The following is a 23005-nucleotide window of genomic DNA, read 5'->3' on the forward strand; positions in this document are numbered from 1 at the left end:
AATAACTTTACAGGTATTACTAATCCATCAACTGCACGTCATGGACTCTTGGACAGCTTGGACTGACAATCAGGTATTTGCGTTCTCAATTATCAATGTCACTGTGTACAGGTATATATTTTGAGTCTGCATGTGGGTGATAGTGTGTATGTGCATCTTGTTGATAAATGCGCAACGCGTTATTTGCTTTCATTTTGCTGGAAATTAGTTTTCATTATTTGCAATTTGAAATCAAAATGTCAAATACTGCAGGAGCAAAAGATGATAAGGGTAAGAAGGAATTGCAAGATATCATTGATCAAATTAACAGTGAACAACATTTGAGAGTTTTGACAAAAGAAGAGTATGACAGATTAATCAATAAGGAACCCCCTACAGGTGTTACATTTCAACATCTCCCCACTAGTACACCTAAGGTTCAACTCAACTTTGGTGAAGGAGCTATTCCTAAATTTAGATCCAAAGAATCTTTACTTTCACCAAGGTATTTTAGCCCATCTGCTCTGTATCAGAACCCAAATTCTACTCTGTGTCAAATTCTCAACCCTAACTCTGTTAAACTTCCCACATTTAGTGGAAGTGAACCACTGCAAAAAGGTGAAATAAGTTTTGATGTGTGGTCTTATGAAGTTAGGTGTTTGAAAAATCAATTACCTGAACATGTTCTGTTACATTCTGTTAGAAGTTCTTTAAAAGGGTTAGTCAGAGAGATGCTAATTCCTTTCGGAGAGTTTGCTAGTGTCGACAACATCCTAATGAAGCTGGAAGACTTTTATGGAAATGTCAGCACTGCAGAGAACATCATGCAAAACTTCTACAGTGATCATCAAAAAGAAGGTGAGAGCATTGTAGCTTATGGTTCAAGATTAGAACAAACTGTTTCAAAAGCTGTTAGACTTGGACATGTAGATGTAGTAGCAAAAGATTCAAAGTTAAGATCAAAATTTTGGTCTGGATTGAGAAATCCCCAGTTGAGAAATGCTACTAGAAATAAATACGAAACTGTCAAAGAATTTCAGAGTCTGTTAAGGGAAGTTAGACAGATAGAGCAAGAAGAATTGAACTTAACTGTTGCTAAGCCAGTTCAGAATAGTGTTGTATCAACAAATGTTGAAGCACTAAATGTATCAAACTCTGATTTGCAAAAACCGCTCAGTGAACTACTCAGTCAAATGAAAAAGCTTGATGCTCGAATGAGTAAAATAGAACAAGATCAATAGAATTTAACTAATGCAGAATCTTTTCAGAGACATATGCCTCAAGACAATTCCAACGGTAACTTCAGAAACAGTTACCAAGGCAGAGGAAACAGAGGAAACTACTGGTACCAGAATTCAAGAGGAAGAGGAAATTTCTCACAGCAATATGGTAATAGAGGTTATGGTAAAGCCCAGAGAGGTAATGATTTAAACTAGCAGCATCTTCTGTTGCAGGGCGAACAGAAGATCAGTTTACTAAAAGCTCTACTATACCTCCTAATCAAGATCTATTGACCAGACTTGTAGGTACACCTAATGAAGCAGACATTACTGTGTTTGGTACCAAGACCAAGGTACTTATTGACTCGGGGGTCTATGGTCACATGTATTTCAGAATCTTTCTATGAATCTCTGAAACCTATGCCTGAACTGTTAAGTTTAACAAATTTTGGACTTAGTGTTCGAAGTGCCAATGGCAGCAAATTACCTAAAGGTTATATAGAGTTACAAATCAGTGTTCCTTCTATAAGTAACTTCTCATGCCACATTCCTGCCCTTGTTGTACCTGAAACAAATTATTCAAAGAATGTCCCAGTTATCATAGGTACTAACTTTATTCGTCTTTGCAGACAAAACTGTGAGATGATGGCACAGTCGTCGGACATACCAGACGAGTGGCAGTTGGCTTTCGAGAGCATGAACGATGAGACACTGGTCAGGACAACAAATAAGCATACCATAACAGTTGCTCCAAATGAGACCAAAGTCATTAGAGGTATTGTAAAAAATGTAAATGACATTGACTCTGCATTGACAGAGCAAACCAATACTAGTCTGTCTGGAGAGCTTGTCATATGTCATAGAGTTATTCCCCTTACCAAGGGTAAGCACACAGTTACCATTCCTGTTAGGGTGTGTAATCTTTCTGTCACATCTGTTCAGATACCTGCCAAATCACTTTTATGTTCTATTCATGGTGTAAAGGTAGTAGATTCTTGGTCTCCTGAATCTCAGAACTCAGGTAAGAAGCCCAGAAAATCTTTGGAGGATTTGAATTTACAGATTACTGAGGAAAACCTTACTCCAGATCAGGTAAGTGTAGCTAAAGACTTTCTAGGAAAATGGACACACTTATTTTCTGATGGCCCAACAGACATTGGCAAGACCAACCTATTAAAGCATGAGATCAAGTTGACTGATGAAACCCGATTTAAAGATGCCTACAGACGCATACCGCCAGGAATGTTGGAAGAAGTTCGACAACACATCAAGGAGATGTTGGATATTGGTCCCATAAGACCATCCCAGAGTCCATTCTCATCTAACATTGTCCTGGTCAGGAAGAAAGATGGCAGTCTTAGATTTTGTATTGATTATCGGAAGCTCAACACGTACCATCAAAGATGCTTACAACCTACCAAGAATAGATGACACCATAGACAGACTTATCGGATCCAAATACTTCTCAAAATTAGACTTAACAAGTTCCTATTGGCATGTGGAAATTGAAGAAAAAGACAAGGAAAATACAGCATTTTCAGTTAGTGGAATAGGCCATTTCGAATGCAACGAATGGGATTTGGACTAACGAATGCCCCAGCCACATTCCAACGGCTGATGGAACGCTGTATGGCTGAGTTAAATTTAAGAGACCGTTTAGTGTTTTTGGACGACATCTTAATATTCTCACAAACTTTTGACGAACATCTTGACAGACTGACTGCAGTGTTCAGAAGACTGGAAAAAAATTGTTTAAAACTTAAGGCTAAGAAGTGCGAGTTCTTTAAGCATAGCGTGACATACTTAGGCCATGTGGTAAGTGAGGAAGGTGTAGCCACCGATCCTGAGATGACCAAGGCAATTTCAACCTGGCCGAGACCTTACAACATCAAGACTCTCAGGACATTCCTCGGTTTTGCAGGTTACTACAGGAGATATGTCCAGAACTATTCCAAAGTGATGAAACCATTAAACGACTTACTGAAAGGACATCTTACAAATAAACAGATTAAAGGTAAGACAAAGAACAAACCAACTCCATGGAAATGGGAAGACCAGGAAGAGAGAGCTTTTCAGGACATTAAAGGTAAGTTAACATCCCCACCGATCCTTGCATTTGCAAATTTTGAAGCACCATTCTTTCTCCACACCGACGCATCAACAACTGTTACAGGACTTGGAGCTGTCCTCTACCAAGACCAGAATGGACAGAAGAGAGTGATTGCATACGCCAGCAGGGGACTCAAAAACAGCGAAAGACATTACCCAGCCCACAAGTTGGAATTTCTCTCCTTGAAGTGGGCAGTTACGGAAAAGTTCCACGATTACCTTTATGGGAATACCTTCCAGGTTGTAACGGACAATAATCCCCTTACTTATATTCTTACCTCTGCAAAGCTGGATGCAATAGGTCATAGATGGCTAGCTGCATTGAACAACTACAACTTTTCTTTACACTACCGAAAAGGAGCCAATAACAGTGATGCAAATGGTTTATCGAGAAGACCCCAGGACACTGAAGAGATAGTTCCAGAAATGGTGAAGACAATTTGTAATTCCTACACTATCCAGAGAGACAATTGTCCACTGGTGGAAAATGTACTTCTACCCGTCAACATTCCAGCATGTATGTCAGTGAGTTTACAAGACATTGGGGAAGCAGGTAACATTTCAAATATATCAGAACCCCTCACCCCTATCCCTGACTCCATTGAGATAGAAGATTCATGTGTATTCAGTAATATTGACTGGGCAAAAGAACAATCATCTGACAAGGTCATTAAAAGAGTTATAGAATTATTGCAAGGTGACTTTGTTCCTCCAAATGCCGCCTTAAAAGCAGAATCTCCAGAAGTGAGTAAATTTATGAGAGAATCAAGAAAATTATGTCTAATTAATGGTATTTTATACCGAAACACTATACTGAATAATGAAAATGTAAAACAACTAGTATTACCAGCTTCTTTCAGAGAAATAGCATTCCATCTACTGCATAGCAATTTAGGGCACCATGGCCGAGACAGAACTCTGCAACTGATAAGGGAAAGATTTTACTGGCCTGGTCTCGAGCACGACATTACGGAAAGCATCAAAACCTGCGACAGGTGTATAAAATTTAAAACGGAAAGCATCAAAACCTGCGACAGGTGTATAAAATTTAAAACCCCAGAGAAAGTCTCAACAGAACTTGTCAACATCAAATCATACCAATCTTTAGATCTATTATGCATTGATTATTTAACTCTGGAAAAAAGCAAAGGTGGTTATGAAAACGCCCTAGTAATCACTGATCATTTTACCAGATATGCCCAAGCTTTTCCCACTCGTAATCAAACTGCTAAGACCACTGCTAGAATTCTATTTGAAAATTTTATTGTACACTATGGCTTTCCCAACAGACTTCACAGCGACCAGTGTCGGAATTTTACCAGTCATGTCATCAGGGAGCTGTGTAAACTAGCTGGAGTACAACAGTCACGTACCACGCCCTACCACCCTATGGGTAATGGGATGGTAGAACGGTTCAACCAAACCCTACTTAAAATGCTCGGTACGCTGAACGACAAACAGAAAGAGGACTGCAAGTCATATGTTAGTACCTTAGTTCATGCGTACAATGTAACCAAACATGACAGTACGGGTTTTTCGCCATTTTTCCTCATGTTTGGGCGACATCCGCGCCTATCTATTGACGCATATTTAGGCTTGGATATCGATTCTACCGAGAAGCCTAACAGTCATGCCAATTACTCTAAGAAGCTTCATAAACGATTAGAATATGCATACAAAATTGCTTCTCGGGAAGCTGAAAAGAGTAGTGCACGATACAAATCTAACTATGATACAAGAGTAAGACATTCAAAAATACAGGTCGGTGACCGTATTTTGGTAAGAAATGTTGGGTTGAAAGGAAAAAACAAACTGGCAGATAAGTGGGCCAAAGACACTTACATTGTAATAGGTCAACCCAACATTGATATTCCAGTTTACAGAGTTAAAAAAGAGTTTGGGTCAGAAAAGGTGAAAACATTGCATAGAAATATGTTAATACCGATCTCATATCTCCCCAGGGTAGCTGATACAGAGCAACCCAATCCTAAGAGTAGGACTACCCCTGCCCCTGAGCAAACCATTCCTAAGAGTAGTTATAGGACTACCCCTGCCCCTGAGCAGACCACCCCTAATCAGATCATTCCTGATCAAGGTTTTAAGACTACTCCTGATATGACACTCCCCAAGGTGAGTCCCACTTCTGATATTGTTGATACATTGTCTGACTCGTCAACTTCTGATTCAGAATCATCAGATAGCTCCCAGGTATATGTGATTCCTCAGAGGAGGGTAAGGCCTGGCATTGTTCGTTTGAAAACTCCTAGTACAATAAAGGATTCTCATGGTTTTCAGGACACTATGTCTACATCTGATCCCAGTGCTGCATTTACAGGTAATTCAACTTTGAATCGTAATGCAAAATTTAGTAATACTATTTCCTTTGTAAATAGTCCAGCTGCTGTACCCCCTCGTAGATCAACCAGACAGGTAAGACCCCCAGACAAGTATGGCGAGTGGGTTTCACATCAGATTAATCCAGTGGTCTATTTTGTGTGAGTAACTTTTCCATTGTTCAGGGGAGAATGTCACATGAAATGATATTCTTCAATTTGGTTTTTATAACGTTTCTTGAGTATATAGGATGATGGTCTTCATTTTGGTTTTTATGACAATTCTTTTGTATATAGGAATTTGTATATTTTTGTGTTTTATTAACGTTAATCTGATATTTATAAAATGTCAGGAGCCATTTTCCCAAGCAGGGGAGAATGTCACAGATGTTGTGTTTTAATTTATACATAAAATTTGCGCGCATTGCCAATCGAATGCGTTCGCTGCGTTTGTTTGTGTTGTGTGTCTAGTGTGAATGTTTTGGGAGATCATGTGACATTGTTTATTTTTGTATTTCCACGTGTTTCCGGTTAGGTGACCTATGTGACCTTACAGCTGACCAATAACCGGCTGTTTTATCTTATTAATATGCATGTTTTAATTTCTGCACCGAGTATTTAAGCACAGTACCCGCCAATTCTCGACCCCCACGCTTTTTGCCTTTACGGTAGAAGTCTTACATATATTTGAAACATAGAAGTATTCTGTAAAGTATTACTTGGAGTTAATTTTAACTGGATTCCTGGTAAGCTTTCTGTTTACCTTTATTATAATTATTATATAAATGTATTTTATAATTTACTTTTATTAATTAATCCCGACAGCAAACAATCATATAATTTATGTGTTGTTAATGTCTGATGTTAAATGTAAAGTATTCGTTTTGTGTGTGTATTGTGTTGTGAGAGTGTGTTTAATTTATACTTTGTAGGTTTTTTGTTATAAGCACAGTAAATAAATATATTTGTGCCGAATCCAGTGTTGGATTTTATCCTACAAAAGACCCGGTGACATACACGAAAACAAGAAATAGGGGATGATGTCTTCCAAATATGAAATTCTAATGATTCCCGACAATATAAGAAGGGGAATAAATAGACACACAAATTGTAATGAAATAACACAATATTTGAGGAACAAAAAAATTACTCCACGACTTCATTTAAATTTCAAGACAATGACCCAACAGTCAATTTGATTAGACGTCGCGCAGGCTGTTGGTGTCAATTTCGATAACGTCAAAACGTCGTTAGATTACGTGACGTTAGAAAATTAATTTGACGTTACTTTTTTGACTTACATTTTTGACGAAAGAAAAAATATAACCCTAGTATGTTATCAAATATACAATGCAGTTCATTGAAAATATTAAATTCTCTGCCATTTAACATGCATATTGAGGGAGGGAAATATAAGCAAATCTTCCCTTATTTAATTAGAAGCTCGGAAGAAATTAAAATATATTTGACATAACTGCTTTTTTATTTAATTTACATACATTCTAAACAATTCTTTGTCATATTAGCAGGCTCTAGTACCAGCCCTTTGTTTTCAGTATAGTATAAATCTATATGTTGCTGATTTAGCACTGAATTTTTTTTTTTTTTTTTCATTTAAAGAACCTATCCCCAAATCATCTTTAACCTCCACCCTCGCAACGCAGCTATGTTAAGGCTTCCCGAAGCTTTAAAATGCGCTCAAAATATAATATGTCATAGCGAGTCGGTTTTGGTTTTAATTTATAAGTATTGAACTTTAGTACTTCCAATTTATATAAAGGGTTTCATCGGCTATATATTAACATATGTGTTATGATATCACATGACTTTGTTGATCACGTGACGGTCATTTATATTTCTTTTAAAGTGTTCCATATAATTCGCTTCGGCGCAGCTAATTAACACAATAATTATTAACATTTTGTTATATAAATAAACTCATCGTATTCTTGTGTATCCAAAATGTGCTTGGGAAAAGTCATAGTGTTACTTGGGTATAAAATATTTCCTGAGAAATTCAACTTACTTACAAATTCGAGGGTATTTTCCAAACAATATCGTAATTTGTGTTAAAACAAAGCCAACACACATTTTTCCCAAGCAAGATTCAGTTAGAGAACAACCTCTCCTTACAGATCTCCACAAAAATTCTCAGATTAATCCTCATAAATCACCTTCGCCAGACTTTTATACACATAAAATGAATTCTACCTCCACCCACGGGTATAAAACATAGTACATTTCAAAAGTATATTTTTTCATAAGCATTTTGAACATGCTGAATTTCAATCAAGGGTATTTAAGCGGTGTATTTTTAAAATATTCAGATATATAAGACTTAAAAAACCTTTAACGGCCCGTGAATTTTGCAATAGCTATCTAGCATTTTACATGCAGTTTGAAATAAAGTGTAAAGTTAATGACACTCTCCCCGTCATAACACCTCAAGTTTGCAGTGACTTGACGTCATTTTCCATTATGACGTCATATTTTGTTAGTTCATAGATGTGAAGGCACAGAGTGCACTGTGATATTCTACGGGAAGCCTTAACCTACCTGCGAAAGACACTTAGATTCTGAGTTTATTTCAATTTACGTAGCTCCTCATAAACTTCTCCGGGTAAAACAAATTATGCTTCAAACTTTTTTTAAGCATATTCAAATTACTTTTGATTCTTTTAATTTCATGAAGGTGTCAAAATCATCATCTCATTACGCACAATCTGAATCTGGAATTTGTTTTATTGCTCCAATTTACTTGGTATATAAAATTTTCCTCAAACACTTGTCGCGGTTGTCAAAGAAAATAACACCTGCAGAGTGGATACGGTCGTGTTGCCACAGAATAAAAAGTGTATAGCGGTCAGTCAAAAGGAGTAATAGGTGTCTGGTATGCGTACCCAGAGTCACTGGTCAACTATCAACAGCTCAGAATATTTTTGATTCACAACCAGGTAGTTCTATCTTTTGTACCAAACTAAAAGTAGCAATAAAACAAAGTCCGAATTCAGATAGGGTATAATAAGACGATTATTTTGATACCCATCATGAAATTAAAGGAATGAAAAGAATTGTAAATATGCTTAAAAATAGTTTGAAGCATATGTTTACCCTTAAGACTGTTGATGTGCAAGTACACGATTGAATTAAATTTAATTAATTAATTAATTAAAATAAAATGAATAAACAAAATGAATAAATCAAGATATGACATTAGTTAATTAATAACTGAATAAAACAAATATCTAAAAAAAAAAAAAAAATGAATAGATAAAATAAAAATAAATAAATAAAAATGGAGAGTGAAGGCGGTTTCTTGAAATGCTGCGTATAACAATAACTGTGAGTTGGGTTCGTAGCAGTACAGAGAAATGTTAGAGAATGAGAAGTTCCATAAATGGGTCATTTTATTAAAAGGAATTCGCATTGGCAATTGTACATAAATAAAAATATAGATTTTGTCACTAGTTATTTGTTTGAAGTATCTTAAATAAGTTCTTTCAATATATGTTTATTTTGATTGTTTTGTAGCTTTTCAGATAAATCTTAAGTAGAATAAATGCCAGTAACTTGAAAAGAACGAATTATCATTTTATTGCGACTTGTGTAGTATGAATGAAATGTAGGTTTGGTTTTTATTAATCTTTTATTTAATGTATCTGTTTATGCATAAATTTGCCTGCTTATTTATCTATTTATTTCCGTTTATTTATTAATTCTTTTCATTTAATCTACTTATTTAATTTATTTTTACATGTTTCTTTTATTTCATTATTATTATTAAATTAATTCATTTAACATATTTATTTATTTATTTCATTTCATTTCATTTATTTTAATTAATTAATTAATTAAATTTAATTCAATTCAATTTGTGTAGTTCTAAATAGTCTTTGGGTAAAACAATTATGCTTTCATCTATTTTTCAGCATATTCAAATTACTTTTACTTCTCTAAAAATCATGATAAGTATCAGAATCATCATCTCATTACACACAATCCGAATCCAAAATTTGCTTTGTTGCTTCCTTTCATTTGAAAAAAAAAAAAAATGTTCCTCAAACCCTGTCAAGGTTGTGAAAGAAGTAACATCTGCAGAGTGTATACAGTCGTGCTGCCACCGAATAAACAGTGTTTAGTGGTCATTCAAAAAGACAATAGGTGTCTGGTATGTGTTCCCAAGGTCACTGGTCAACTATCAATAGCTCAGGATTACCCTCAGAACCGTGAGAGTTTTTGAGGAACATTTCTATTTTTTGTACCAAAATAAAAGTAGCAATACTAGTAAAACAAATTTCGTATTCAGATTGTGTGTAAAAAGATGACTATTTTGATACCTATCATGAAATTAAAAGACTCTGAATTAAAAGAAATGCTATATACTTAAAAGATAGTTTGGAGCATATTTATTTTACCTTACGACTGTTTATGCGGATTTTACAAATAAATTGAATAAAATAAAATCAATTCATAAATCAAAAAAATATATATTAAAAACTAAATAAATATATAACAATAATCAATTAATTAATATTTCAATAAAGAAAATATATATCAAAAGAAACATATGAAAAGATTAAATTAATAAATTAATCAATAAATAAATAATAAAAATAAATAAATAGATAAATGCAAGTGGTTATATAAATTTACAAATAAATAAATATATATAAATTTACATGCCAAGGCGCAATAAATTGGCAATTCATTCTTTTCAAAGTAAGGGCATTTATTCTCCATAAGATTTATCTAAAAAGCTACATGTACTAAACTAAAAGAATCAAATAAAATCATATTAAGAAATGAGTTACTAAAGATATTGAAGCAAATAAAAATTGACTGAATATATATTTTCACAAAATTTAAGAGTGGGCAAGATTAACGTATTTCTCACAAGTAAATAGCAGCAAAAACATACTTTAACCCTCTTTCTGGGTCAAATTGAATGTCGGGGGACGACAGGGAATTGATAAGGTTGTGAGGGACTTAGTCAAAGGACATCAGGGGGTTGACTGGGATGTCAGAGAATGTCAGGGGACATCAGGGTCTAGACAGTGGTAAAAGGGGCAAAGTCAGGGGACGTCAGGGAGTAGACAGGATAGTCAGAGACAACATAAGGAGATCATTGGAGAAAGTGAGAGGGGACAGGAAAAAGGGACAGACAGGGAAACGTCAGGGTATTTTGGAATCTAAGGGGAAAATCTAGATAGATAGATAGATAGATAGATAGATAGATAGATAGATAGATAGATAGATAGATAGATAGATAGATAGATAGATAGATTACTTAGATAGATTAGATAGATAGATAGATAGATAGATAGATAGATAGATAGATAGATAGATAGATAGATAGATAGATAGATAGATTTAAAAAATGGATCACATCGTTCACCTGAAAATAAAAACCGCTTAGAGTACATCACTGAATTTTTAGCAATTAATAAGCATTATATATTCTATGTATATAATAAACTATAAACCATAAATTTGATTTTTTTTTCATAAATTGTTTATATTTTTGTTAGCAATGGTATGTCTAGGCGGCACAACCTCGAAGATGCCTGAGTGTTACTGAGAAAAACTCTTTAGATATGAGAATTTGTCCAAAATTACTGTTAATTCACTCGTGTACGTAGTTGGACACAGTTGTTCCGTAAAATCCTTTGCAATTTTTACCTCATTCTGTAAGTTCTATGAAATTTTATTGTGAAAATTTATACCTAATATGTCCAAACAATTAAAGGGATGAAAATGACGTCAAAAGGAGAATAGTTTCCTTCTCCAGCATCCTATCAAGTTTTACCCATTGATAAATTAACATAGACCTAAAATGTTTAAACGGGCTACAAAGAAATACAATGCATCCAGAATACTTCTTTTTAAATGCCAAAAAAGATTCTGTCACAATTAACGTCCAAACATGATTCCATATATTTTAACATACAATTTTTCGCTATGTAAATAACTAACTTAAGTGTCATAACTTTGTTCCATAATATTTTATTTGTTCAGTAGAATGTACTTGGCGGGTTAAAATCCCGTGCGATTTTGTAGTCAGTTTGGGTGTAGTAATTGAGTAGAGCAGACGCACTTGACTTGCTCGAGTATTGACAATAGTATTCTTCATAAAATTTTGACCAGATTTCACATCTCTTCTGAGGTAAGTTTGTTTTATTAATTTAAAGGTTTTTATCTTATACAGTTTCCTGAAATGGCCAAGGACCTTAGTTCTTAACTTTGATGTAAATTATGTGATTGAGTAATTTGTGCATTGATATCATTTCAAGTATTATTCTAATAGTATACAAGTATATTAAAGTATGTAGTAGCTACAATGTATGGTGTAAAGTACGTGTGTATAGTACGCAAATATTTCATATATTGTGTGAAGTATGCAGGAAAATGCTAGAGTATTTGCAGTTAAATGCAGTATGCATTGAAATATTAGAGTATATGCAGTAAAATGCTGTATGCAGTAAAATGCTAGAGTATATGCAGTAAAATGCAGTATGCAGTAAAATGTAAAGTATACAGTAAATGTTATGATATGCACGAGCACGAATCCAGTTATATTTTAGATACAAATGTTATAATGTATGTAATTTACAATAATTTTATAGATCCCATATGGTCCAGGAAGCCATTCAGCCCAAACAACGAACCCTCTTGAAATTTTAGATTTTGTACAAAGCCAATAAATGTAATATAGTCAAAGAACAGTCCTTGTATTCCTTTTATGAGGCGAGCATTCGGCCTGCCTGCAACAGATTCAGAGAGAGAGGAGAGATGCGCAATTTATGTCCATTTGTAGTCAGGGTTTCCAAAGTGAGTAATTTCGAAATGTGGGGTCATGGATGTGTGAATATTATTGTTGTATCGCAAATTTTTATTATTTGACCTTGACCTCTGCATCTCCAGGGCCAAGGTCACCTGACATGTTGTATGTTGATGTTGTACTGAAATGGTGTTGTATTGAAATGTTGTTGTTGAGCTTGTTGGGCCTACCCGTTGCTTTGGAGGCCCGAAATAATACGTTGTTATATAATTCAGCAGTGCCCAAAAGCGCCAAATAAATATAAAACCCTTTAAAAGTTGTGTTTCATTTATTGCACCTGTCCAAGATAATGATCATTTAACGACAGTTTTGTACCTGTGCACGTTCGTTCACTCGGTCATGGTGAAAAAAAAAATTGTCCAATCGTTTCCACGGCAATAAAAACAGCTCTAAAAAATCTTAAATGTAACTGCATTTGTGAAGTTTCTCAAAGATTTTAAAAGCCAACTTTGAGAATATACGTTGGCATTTTTTTTCCTATGACAGTGATGGTCAGTTTTAAAAATCAAAATATTTAATGAATACCTAGAGTTGCTGATCGTCATTTCTAAAATTTCATTATTAAAAGCGTATCCATGTCATGTCACATTAATAGAACATTCTTCAAGACATGATTAATTCACAATAATAACATCGTGTAATCATGTCACTTTGTTAAGTGTATATGTGATTTTCAACCCCCCCCCCCCCAAAAAAAAAAAAAAAAAAATCTTAAATGTGTCATTTTTGTTCAAAAGCTATTGTTTAAACTTCTGCAATTTTATAGAATAGCTATATTAAATCGTGAACATTTCCTTTCAGCCAAAATGTTTACGTGTACACTCGAGAATTGAGGAAGAATTTAATTTATTTGATATCGTCCATTTAAACAGTCATGTTTTATTGAAACATAACTCATATTGGATACAGGAAATAACAACTTACATTCTTGTTTCCAGCACAAGGGAAATGAAAAATATAAATACACGTGATCTACAAACCAACAAAAATACGATGCTACATTTTACGTGACATCCTTCCTTCTAAGTTCATCAAACTAAATATTCTGTACATCTATTTTTTAAGTTAACCATCTGAAATGTTATGTCTCTTTTCTATTTCGATTCTTGGCGTTTTCCCCATATTTCTTTCACAGGAGGGACCATGCATAGATAACAGGTATTTTTGCCGTTGTTTCTGTGAAATTTTTGTTGGATTTTTCAGTACAATGTATTAAAACAATTACAAATTATATCTAATAGAGGAATATTTACATTTACATTTTCCCTTATGTAACACTAATGGCGCAATATTTTTTTTAAATAAAGCAATGAATTCTCTTTTTGGGATATCTTCACACATGTCCGCGCTGCCAAATTGAATACCGCGCATGAGCGGTATGATAATTTAACGGCACGGACAGGTGCTGTTATAGAACCGATGACATCCAAAATATGAATTCAATGCTTATTTTTAAATTCTCTAATATTTCTTTCTTCATAAATTTAATTTCATTTATCGTAATTATAATTTTTTTGCCTTTCATAACTGGTGTGGTTAATAAATGTGAGATCCGTTTTGACATAGAAAGTTAAATAACGCAAATGAGTATTGCTGGAAAAAAATAAAATAAAGAATTCTAAACATGCAAATTCTTATATATTTACATAAATCTAATAGGATAATTGTTTAAATTAAATTGAATCCAAATAATATCAATTTTGGTTATCCTAGTGTACTGAGAGTTTAGTTCGAAACCCATGATATTATTTCTGCAAACCTCAATGGTATAAATTGAATGTGCTAAACACATCAACCGCTTCTGACGCCACTGTGATTTGTCGATCGTTCATAACTTAACAATGAATTTATAGTCATGTATCGAACCACTGTATATGCAGATATAGATACATTCAGTATAAATTTCTTTAAAAAATTCATTAACAATCTACAACATTCAACCTCCTCTCATGAAACCTTTGCAAGACCAATAGAATACATGCATTCTCACAGGCCCGTAGGAAGCAATTTCAGTTGGGCAGGGGCACTATCAATACCAATGTTTCCTTGACAAGCAAAAAAGAAGTCATCAGACGTTTTTATTGAGGGGGCAAAAGTATATAGTAGCTGTTTTCTATAGTAATCTTTATATCGGCAAAATTATTAGGGGCACCCCTCCCGGTTCCTACTGCCATGTAAAGTACGTACATGTTTGTTACAACGCGAAATGTAATAACAACGCAAAATGTAATAAATCGGGGTTATTGCATTTTGCATTATTACATTTTGCGTCGATATCAGCGCAGAATGTAATAACGCAAAATGTAAAAACAGACTTTTTAGGATTATTACATTTTCCGTTATTACATTCTGCGTCGAGATCAACGAAATTTCGTTAATCAGTGTATCAGTTTTATAAGCACATGCATTAAATTTAGAAAAGAAGTCTATTTATTTTTACTGACAGATGCAATTATAGCTGGAAGGGGGTTTCTTGATAATAAAGATTTCACACTGTTTCACAAATCATGTGCATTGCAGATCAGCAAAAATAAAATTCTCTCTCTTTCTCTCTTCAATAATAAAATGAATAGTTTCTGCATGCGCATAAAAACAATGACCAACATACGAAGTAACACCTACCCCCCGCTTCTCCTTGCCAGACACACACACACATGTACTTCTAATTTGCTAACATTGAACACGTGTACGTCGTATATCAAGAGCTAATTTAATGGACCCATAGTAATGACAGTAAAAGCCGTAACGTTTGTCTCATAGTCATAGGTCTGTCCCTCTATTTGGTAATGCGAGTTTCCCCATTGTTATATGTTTAAATAAATTTTGTGATGTTTCATGTTGATTACAATACAAAAAAAACGATATTTTGTGTTATTACATTCTGTGTTGTCCTCAAGTAACGCAAAATGTAACAACAAAAAGAAAATGTTTACATTTTGCGTTAATCCCAATGCAAAATTAATAACGCGAAATGTAATGTTATTTCATTTTGCCGTTTACTTTCTGCGTTGATTTCGACGGAAAGTGTAATAACGTAAAATTTAATTATCCCAGTTTATTACATTTTGCGTTCTTATAACATTTTGCGTTGTAGCACACTTTTTTTTTATAAATTCATTAATGTGATTGTAAGTAATTAGGTATACTTTCAATGCATTAATAGGGATGTAAATACGGGTTGGTACATGATCAAATCTTTCAGTAAACTTGAAGAGCTCTATGGGATTTCATCCCATGACTAACCCGTATTTACATTCCAGTAAAAGCTTTAAAATGATACCTTATTTCTTGAATATCAATCGCAATATTTTAACATACATTGAACCGATGTTACAAATCATGTTCTTTTTTGGAAAAGGGCGCTTTTTCTCTTTTAAAATATGTACATTTTTTCTTAAAAAAATATTCTAAAATGTATTGATTTTAAGATATCACCGTACATTTATTTTCTACAGGAATCACGGGTGTTGTTCTGGTACCTCTTGGAATAGCAGTCTACAGAAATGTACAGGTTGATTTTTTATGTTATTTATTATCTACCGTCTAGAGTCAATTTTCTCGAAAAAATGTGCTTGGCAGTGAGAAACTTTTAAATGTACTTTTTTCTTTACCTTCGCATGTATATTTAAGTTATTGTGAACAAAAAGTAATACCCTGGTCTGGCTTCCTGAACTCCTGGCCTCCATGGTTATATTGGGACCATGATGATGAGTCGTCGTAGGAATGGTTTACTCCGGTAAACTAACATACATCTAGAACGATAACAGACAAACATGCATATAGCTATCAATAAGTCTGGAATACGAGAGAATGTTTTCATGGACCGTTTTTGCTGTTTCGTTTTAAAATCAATAGACAGTGTCAGACAGAATTGCTTTGATTTTATCTTTGTTTGTTTGTTTGTTTGTTTGTTTTTTTTTTGTTTGTTTGTTTGTTTGTTTGTTGTTGTTTGTTTGTTTTTTTTTATTTTCTGTTTTGTTGATTTGAAAAAAGGGGCCTTTCTTTCATAATTTTACCCAGTGCACGTATCCTATTCTGTTTGTGATATTATTTCAATCAAGTTTTTATCAATACTATTGTTATAGAAAAAGAGTTTTATAGCACTAACCGTTCATGTCAAAATGACAAAGCATTAACTTTTTCCTTTGTGGTTTTTAGCTCACCTGAGTCGAAGGTTCAAGTTACCCTCTCAAAGATCAAAGATAAAAGAGTGGCCGGCGTTCGTCTCTCGTCTGTCGTCTCTAAACTTTTTCGACTTCTTCTAAAGAACCACGGGACCAATTTCAACCAAACTTGCCATAAAATATGCTTGGGTGAAGGGAATTTCAGTTTGTATACAGGAAAAAGGCATGCGATCTTTCAAGGGGAGATAATGAAGAATTCGTGAAAATTTGGTGGCATCAACTAAAATTCTTCTCAGGAACCACTAGGCAAGAAAAAATGAAACTTATGTGAAAGCTTTATCACATACGCTAGATTCAAATTTGTTCATATCATAACGCCCGGGGTAGGGCGGGGCCACAAGAGGGGGTCGAAGTTTTACAGGGGAATATACAGGAAATGTCTTTAAAAAATCTTCTCAATAACAGCTACGCCATTATCAGTCATGTTTTTATAGAAGTATTCTAAGGTAGTGTAGATTCATGTTTGTTCCAATCATGACCCCTGGGGGTAAGGCAGGGCCAAAACAGGGGGTCAAAGTTTACCATAGGAATATTTGGGAAATATCTTTAAAAATATCTCTCTCAAGAACAGCTAAGCCATTATTAGTATCCTGTTAAAATAGAAGTATCCTGAGGTAGTGCAGATTAAAGTTTGTTCAAATCTTGACCCCTGTGGGTTGGCCGCATACACAACAGGGGGCTAATATTTTACATAGGAATATAAAGGAATTATTTTTAAGAATATAAAGGAAATACTTTTAAAGATTTTCTTCTCAAGAACAACTAAGCCATTATTTGTCATATTAATTCAGAAGTATCCTCAGATAGTGCGATTCAAGTTTGACTAGCCAAAGAATATACATGTATAAGGCAAAGCTTTGGGAAATTCTGGCATTCTGAAGCTAGCTGAAGGAGTTGGTCGTTGAATCAGCAATAAAGAAGTTAAGGGTAAGAGCAAAACAATAGTATAAAAGTTATGAAGAGCAGCAAAGCCATGATTAGTTATAGTGATGTGAAAGCATTCTGAGGTAGTGTAAATTTAAGTTTGTCCCAACCCCTCCGTAAACTTTTCAATACTAAACTGATTTCTTCCATTTCGTAGCCAATGGGCTTAGGTGAACGATGTGATCCATTTGCTCTTTTTTTTTTTAATTTATCTATCTATCTATCTATCTATCTATCTATCTATCTATCTATCTATCTATCTATCTTTTTTTCTTTCTTTTTATTTATTCTGGTATTTGTTGGCAAAAGCGACTGTCTACCATTATGATTTGTTGTTTTTGTTGCTGCTACTAAAAAGATGATGTTTTTTACTTTCTGCAGATTGTGCCTCAGGATTTGTCGGAATAAATTGTGAGAAAGCATGTGAATTTCCATATTACGGCCAAAATTGTGCAAATATGTGTAAATGTGATGAATATGACTGTCATTTTGAAACTGGGTGCCAAAATACAGGTAAGCAGGTTTGATTTTTTCTGTCTTACTTTGAACAAGAAATATTATATATAGTGTCCACCGTCAAGGTAGCTCAGTCTGAAGGTTACTAGCTCGATGATCGGAAATTTGTCTGGCCCTCGACAGGCTTGGGTCGATAAAAGTAGGTAGCAACTGTCCCTTCGATAAGCGCTCGGCATCTTCAAGTGAAAGCACGGGTCTTTCGTTTGAAAATTAAGAATCCGAGGTCCTGTGTCATGGTAAGCGTTGGCAAGATAATCATCCCTCACTGCTCATTGCCCCTGAGTACCGAGAAAAGTATACATTTGAATCCTTTCACCAGTATATGGTGACGTCTCTCTCTATATGAGTAAAAATACTTGAAGAGGACTTTAACCAACATACTATACAATGACTCTATACATAGTGCGGAAATATGGCTGAAATATTGCCGACTCAGCCTAAAACAATATACATAGTGCTGATAATGAGTACATATGTGATATCTTCCGGTTATAAGAAAGCAACACTTTGAGGATTGTTAATTTTATATTAATTGGCTATTACATGTTCGATGGTTTGAAATGTCTCTAAAAGTAGTTAATAAGTCTATTTTCATTTATTCACAGAAAATATAACACAAGAGTCAGTGAATGTGTCGGACCTTCCAAATAAAAAACCAACCACTGATTACATAATTAATAAAACATTGTGGGTACTTTGTTTTTATTCAGCATGAATGAATAACATTATTTCTCCGCTGATACTAATAATAGCCGTATTTGTCATGTTATTTCTTAAGCAGTACTTCATTTGATTTTACTATAATTGAAACATTCAGTGCCATTTGTTTCTTTTTTCTTTAGTATAACTTTTTACTGCAATAAATAAAATTTAATCTTTTATTCATCACATGTGATCTCACAGAAAAGGGAAAAACTGTTGCTCAGATCAAGTATGGAGTACCCCCGATAGAAGATATGGATGTAAGTGTTTAATCTTTCAGACTAGGAGGTATCATCTCAAATTCAAACTGCCAAAATCAAAAGTGAATTTGTTAATTTGCTATATCCTACGGATAATTCATATTAATGTTTGCATAATTATTATGTGATGAAAGTATTTAAGACAGATATGAACATCACTCACGACAAGCCAGTTGTGAAAAAACAATTGAGCACCGCCCACTATAGCTTATAAATTTTAGGGTTGTTTCTACTTTAACCGTATACTGTGGAACTTTTTTTTACCCCCACTGCAGGCCTTAGAAAGGATAAGGGGCAGGAGAGGATGCCCCCACACCACCCAACCCCGCAGGTATGTTAAGGAAGCATACAAATCATTTCTCGAGAAATTTAGACTTTTTAAAGAAAATTGAGATTGATAATTTCTCAAAGTCGCCGATAAAACGTAAACTATTATTAACTATTATATAAAGACACGGAGTGTCTGAGGCCACGTAGTGCATCACCTTGATGTCATCACGTGACTGCTATTAATAGCAAAATATTCCTTAATAAAAAAGTTCACAGAACAACAATACCCCGGAGTTAAATAATTTCTTTGAGTAAATAATATAGTTGAAAAACATCTCTTATGCCTAAAAAGTGCTGCTAGAATCCCACTGTCCGGTCGGGAAAATAATTATTCCACATATTTGCACGAAACCTTACCCGATGTTTTGCATTATATACAAATAACCCGAGATATTTCTTCAACCCATGTTTACCTCACGATTCTAGCAGCATTTTCTAAGTATTTTAGAACACAAGCTTTCGATATGTACAAATTTTATGTTTTTAAATATCCAGCTTAGTGTTGTTCTTTTGCATTATTGTTGTCACATATGACAGAGGAAAGGCCAACCGGGATACGTAATTAGCTGACTTTCTTCAATAGAAGATATAATCGATGAAAATAAATCAACATACCTGTTTAACAAACTTTAACTTCACATGAATAACACACAATATTCACGGTATTTGCTTCTAAACCCCCTTTTACGTATCTTTTTACATGCCGTCTTAGCCAAATTCTCGTTACACAACATGATCGATTCTCAAGTTACTTGTTGAACAGTTATGACGTCATCGGTCGGAGATTTTAATTCAAGTGAAAGATACAGCATAATAAAATTAACACATTTGATTTTTGTTAATATTTGCACGTTTCTATTCATTTTCAGGAGGTAAATTATGTCTCTAAATAACAATATTAAGAAAACTTGTGTTCTAAACTTGACGTCATCTCGCCTACTATGATGTCATATTGTATCACTGATTCAGTCAAGTCAGATTATCTTAGTGCTTCCTTAACACACCTGCGCCAATAATGGTTAAAGTAAATACTAAATAATGAAAATAAAGAATAGTGATTTACAGTTTTGCTTCGTCAACAGCTAATGATTTCTCCTGTCTGCACAGTGCATCCTAGTACAAAATATTTTAGCCATGCTATAGTGCTGTAAGAGTTAATTTATCATACATGTACCTACTCAGTTAAGGTTTGAGTACAAAATGTTTCTTTTGCCGAAACGTTTTTTATCATGACATTTTATTGATATAAAAAGAAGCGGGTTTATATTCTCTTAATGCGATAATTGGAAAATTTCAAAGAAAAAAATGCATGAATGATGGCGCAGTGGTTAGAGCGTTTGCTCTAGAGTTACGGTGTAAGGAGTTGATCCTTGCGTCGCGGGCGCGAGTCCCACTGCGGCGCATAGAGGCCGGTCCTTCGGATGAGACCGTATAAACCGAGGTCCCATGTCGCAGTAGGTGCTGGCACGAAAAAAAAGGGGATCCATCACTGGTCAATGGCCCTGAGTGCTGGCGTCTCCATATGAGTGAAAATTCTCTATAGGGACATTAAACTACAGACAAACAAAACTTATCAGATTCAACTTACCTACCTGAATGTATGATATAAACGCATTGTGCTTAGGAAGCACTAAGATAATCTAACTTGACTAAATGAGAGATACAATATGATGTCATAGTGGGCGCGATGACGTCAATTTTAGAAATCAAGTTTTCTTAATATTGTTATTTAGAGATATAGATTTACTCCTAAAAATGAATACAAACCTGCAAATATTAGCAAAACTAAAATGTTTTTATATTGTAATGTTGTATTTGACACTTGAATTAAAATATCCCGATCGATGATGTCATAGCTGTTCAACAATAGACTGTTTCACGATAACTGCAGTACTGCTCTTTTGCAGGGCAAAATGATATATTTTGGTGAAATATGACGTAAAAGTAATTGTTTAATATACGTCATTTAATTATCTGTCATCAAAAACTTCGCCAAATATTGTTATTTTGCCTTGCAAAGGATTAGTACCCCAGTTATCGTGAAAGGGTTAATTAACTTGAGAATTGATCATGTATTATAACGAGACTGGCTAAGACGGCATTTAAATAGATACGTAAAAAGGAGGTTAGAAACAAATATTGTATGTGATTCATGTGAACGTAAAGTATGTTAAAAATATATGCTAATTTATTTTCATCGATTATATCTTCTATTGAAGACAGTCAGCTATTTACCAATCCCGGATGGCCTTTTCTCTGTCATTCGTGACAACAATATTAGTAATGCGAAAGAACAACACTAAGCTAGATACTTCAAAACATACGATTTATACATATCGAAAGCTTGCGTTCTATAATACTTGGAAAGTGCTGCTAGAATCTTGAGGTATACATGATTTGAAGAAATATCTCGGGTTATATGTATATAATGCAAAACATCAGGTAAAGTTTCATGCGAGTATGTAGAATAATTATTTTCCCGACTGGATAGTGGGACTCTAGGCGCACTTTTTAGGCATAAGAGATGTTTTTCAACTATATTATATACTCAAAGAAATTATCAAACCGCGGGATAGTGTTATTCTGTTAACATTTTACAAAGGAATATTTTGCTATTAATAGCAGTCACGTGATGACGTGGTGGTGGTGTATTTCTTGGCCTCAGACACTCTGTTGTCCTTATGAAATAGTTAATAATAGTTTTTGTTTTATCTGCGACTTTGATAAATTATCAAACATAATTTTCTGAAAAAAAAAACTAAATTTCCCGAAAAATAATTTGTATGCTTCCTTAACATACTGGTACCCGTGAAACACTGTTATCTTCTGGATGATGAAACCATGCCCTCCAACGAGATAAACTTAACAACAGTCAACATTGCTTGACGACGGTTGATATCCTACAAATAATAATGAGAGAGAGAGAGAGAGAGTTGCAGTAACTCAATCGTTTATTTAAACTGACCTTCTCTTCGGCCATCGCTTACTATTTCTTTTTCCGGGATATGGAGATGACAACGTATGAGAACGCTTGCAAGATGATGATTTTGTAAATTATCGAAGATAAAAGATCAGATCAGAGGTACTTGATAAATTTACTCTGCAAAATGATTATAAAAGTTGATTATTTCACCGTTTTGTCTGAAAGTTAAATAAGTGCCTTAAAATGCACATGAGGTTAAATTGAAAAATAGGGTCAACTTCCAATAAAGCAATTAGCCTCGACGAAATTTCTAGTGAGAAATATTGTTTGATGTTTCTGTCGATATAAGAGAGTTTTACTTAAATGTACTCTTATAAAATATTTTTTTAAATAAGAATAAATCATATTCTTTAAAACATTTAACTGAGAAGCATTCAAACGGATCAAGATTTAAAAGTGTTACAGTATAATCAGGAAGTACTTCAGAAGAAGAGCACGCGTATGCAGTGCAACTGAGATCCTATATCACACAGAGAAGAGGTCGTGGTACAGACATCCTTCAGCTACTTGCAAAAGAACAGAACACGTAAGCGCAAAAACTCCTCCAGAAATGGTTTTCATGATTTCAGGTGTGGCTGGAATAGTTTAAAGAATGGCTGTATAAATTAGGTCGGCGAGACGAGCAGA

General features: G+C 34.2%; 1 protein-coding gene across 1 annotated transcript; it reads left to right on the forward strand.

Moving 5' to 3' along the window:
- Positions 1–236: 236 nt before the first annotated feature.
- On the forward strand, positions 237–1220 carry LOC133200499 (uncharacterized). The gene has a single exon (XM_061336288.1). The coding sequence runs from the start codon at positions 237–239 to the stop codon at positions 1218–1220; it is 984 nt and encodes a 327-aa protein (XP_061192272.1).
- Positions 1221–23005: the final 21785 nt, after the last annotated feature.

This window comes from Saccostrea echinata, unplaced genomic scaffold (assembly GCF_033153115.1).
Source record: "Saccostrea echinata isolate AGI-Se365-2 ecotype Australia unplaced genomic scaffold, CSIRO_AGI_Sech_v1 ptg000040l, whole genome shotgun sequence".
NCBI classification, from domain to species: Eukaryota; Metazoa; Mollusca; class Bivalvia; order Ostreida; family Ostreidae; genus Saccostrea; species Saccostrea echinata.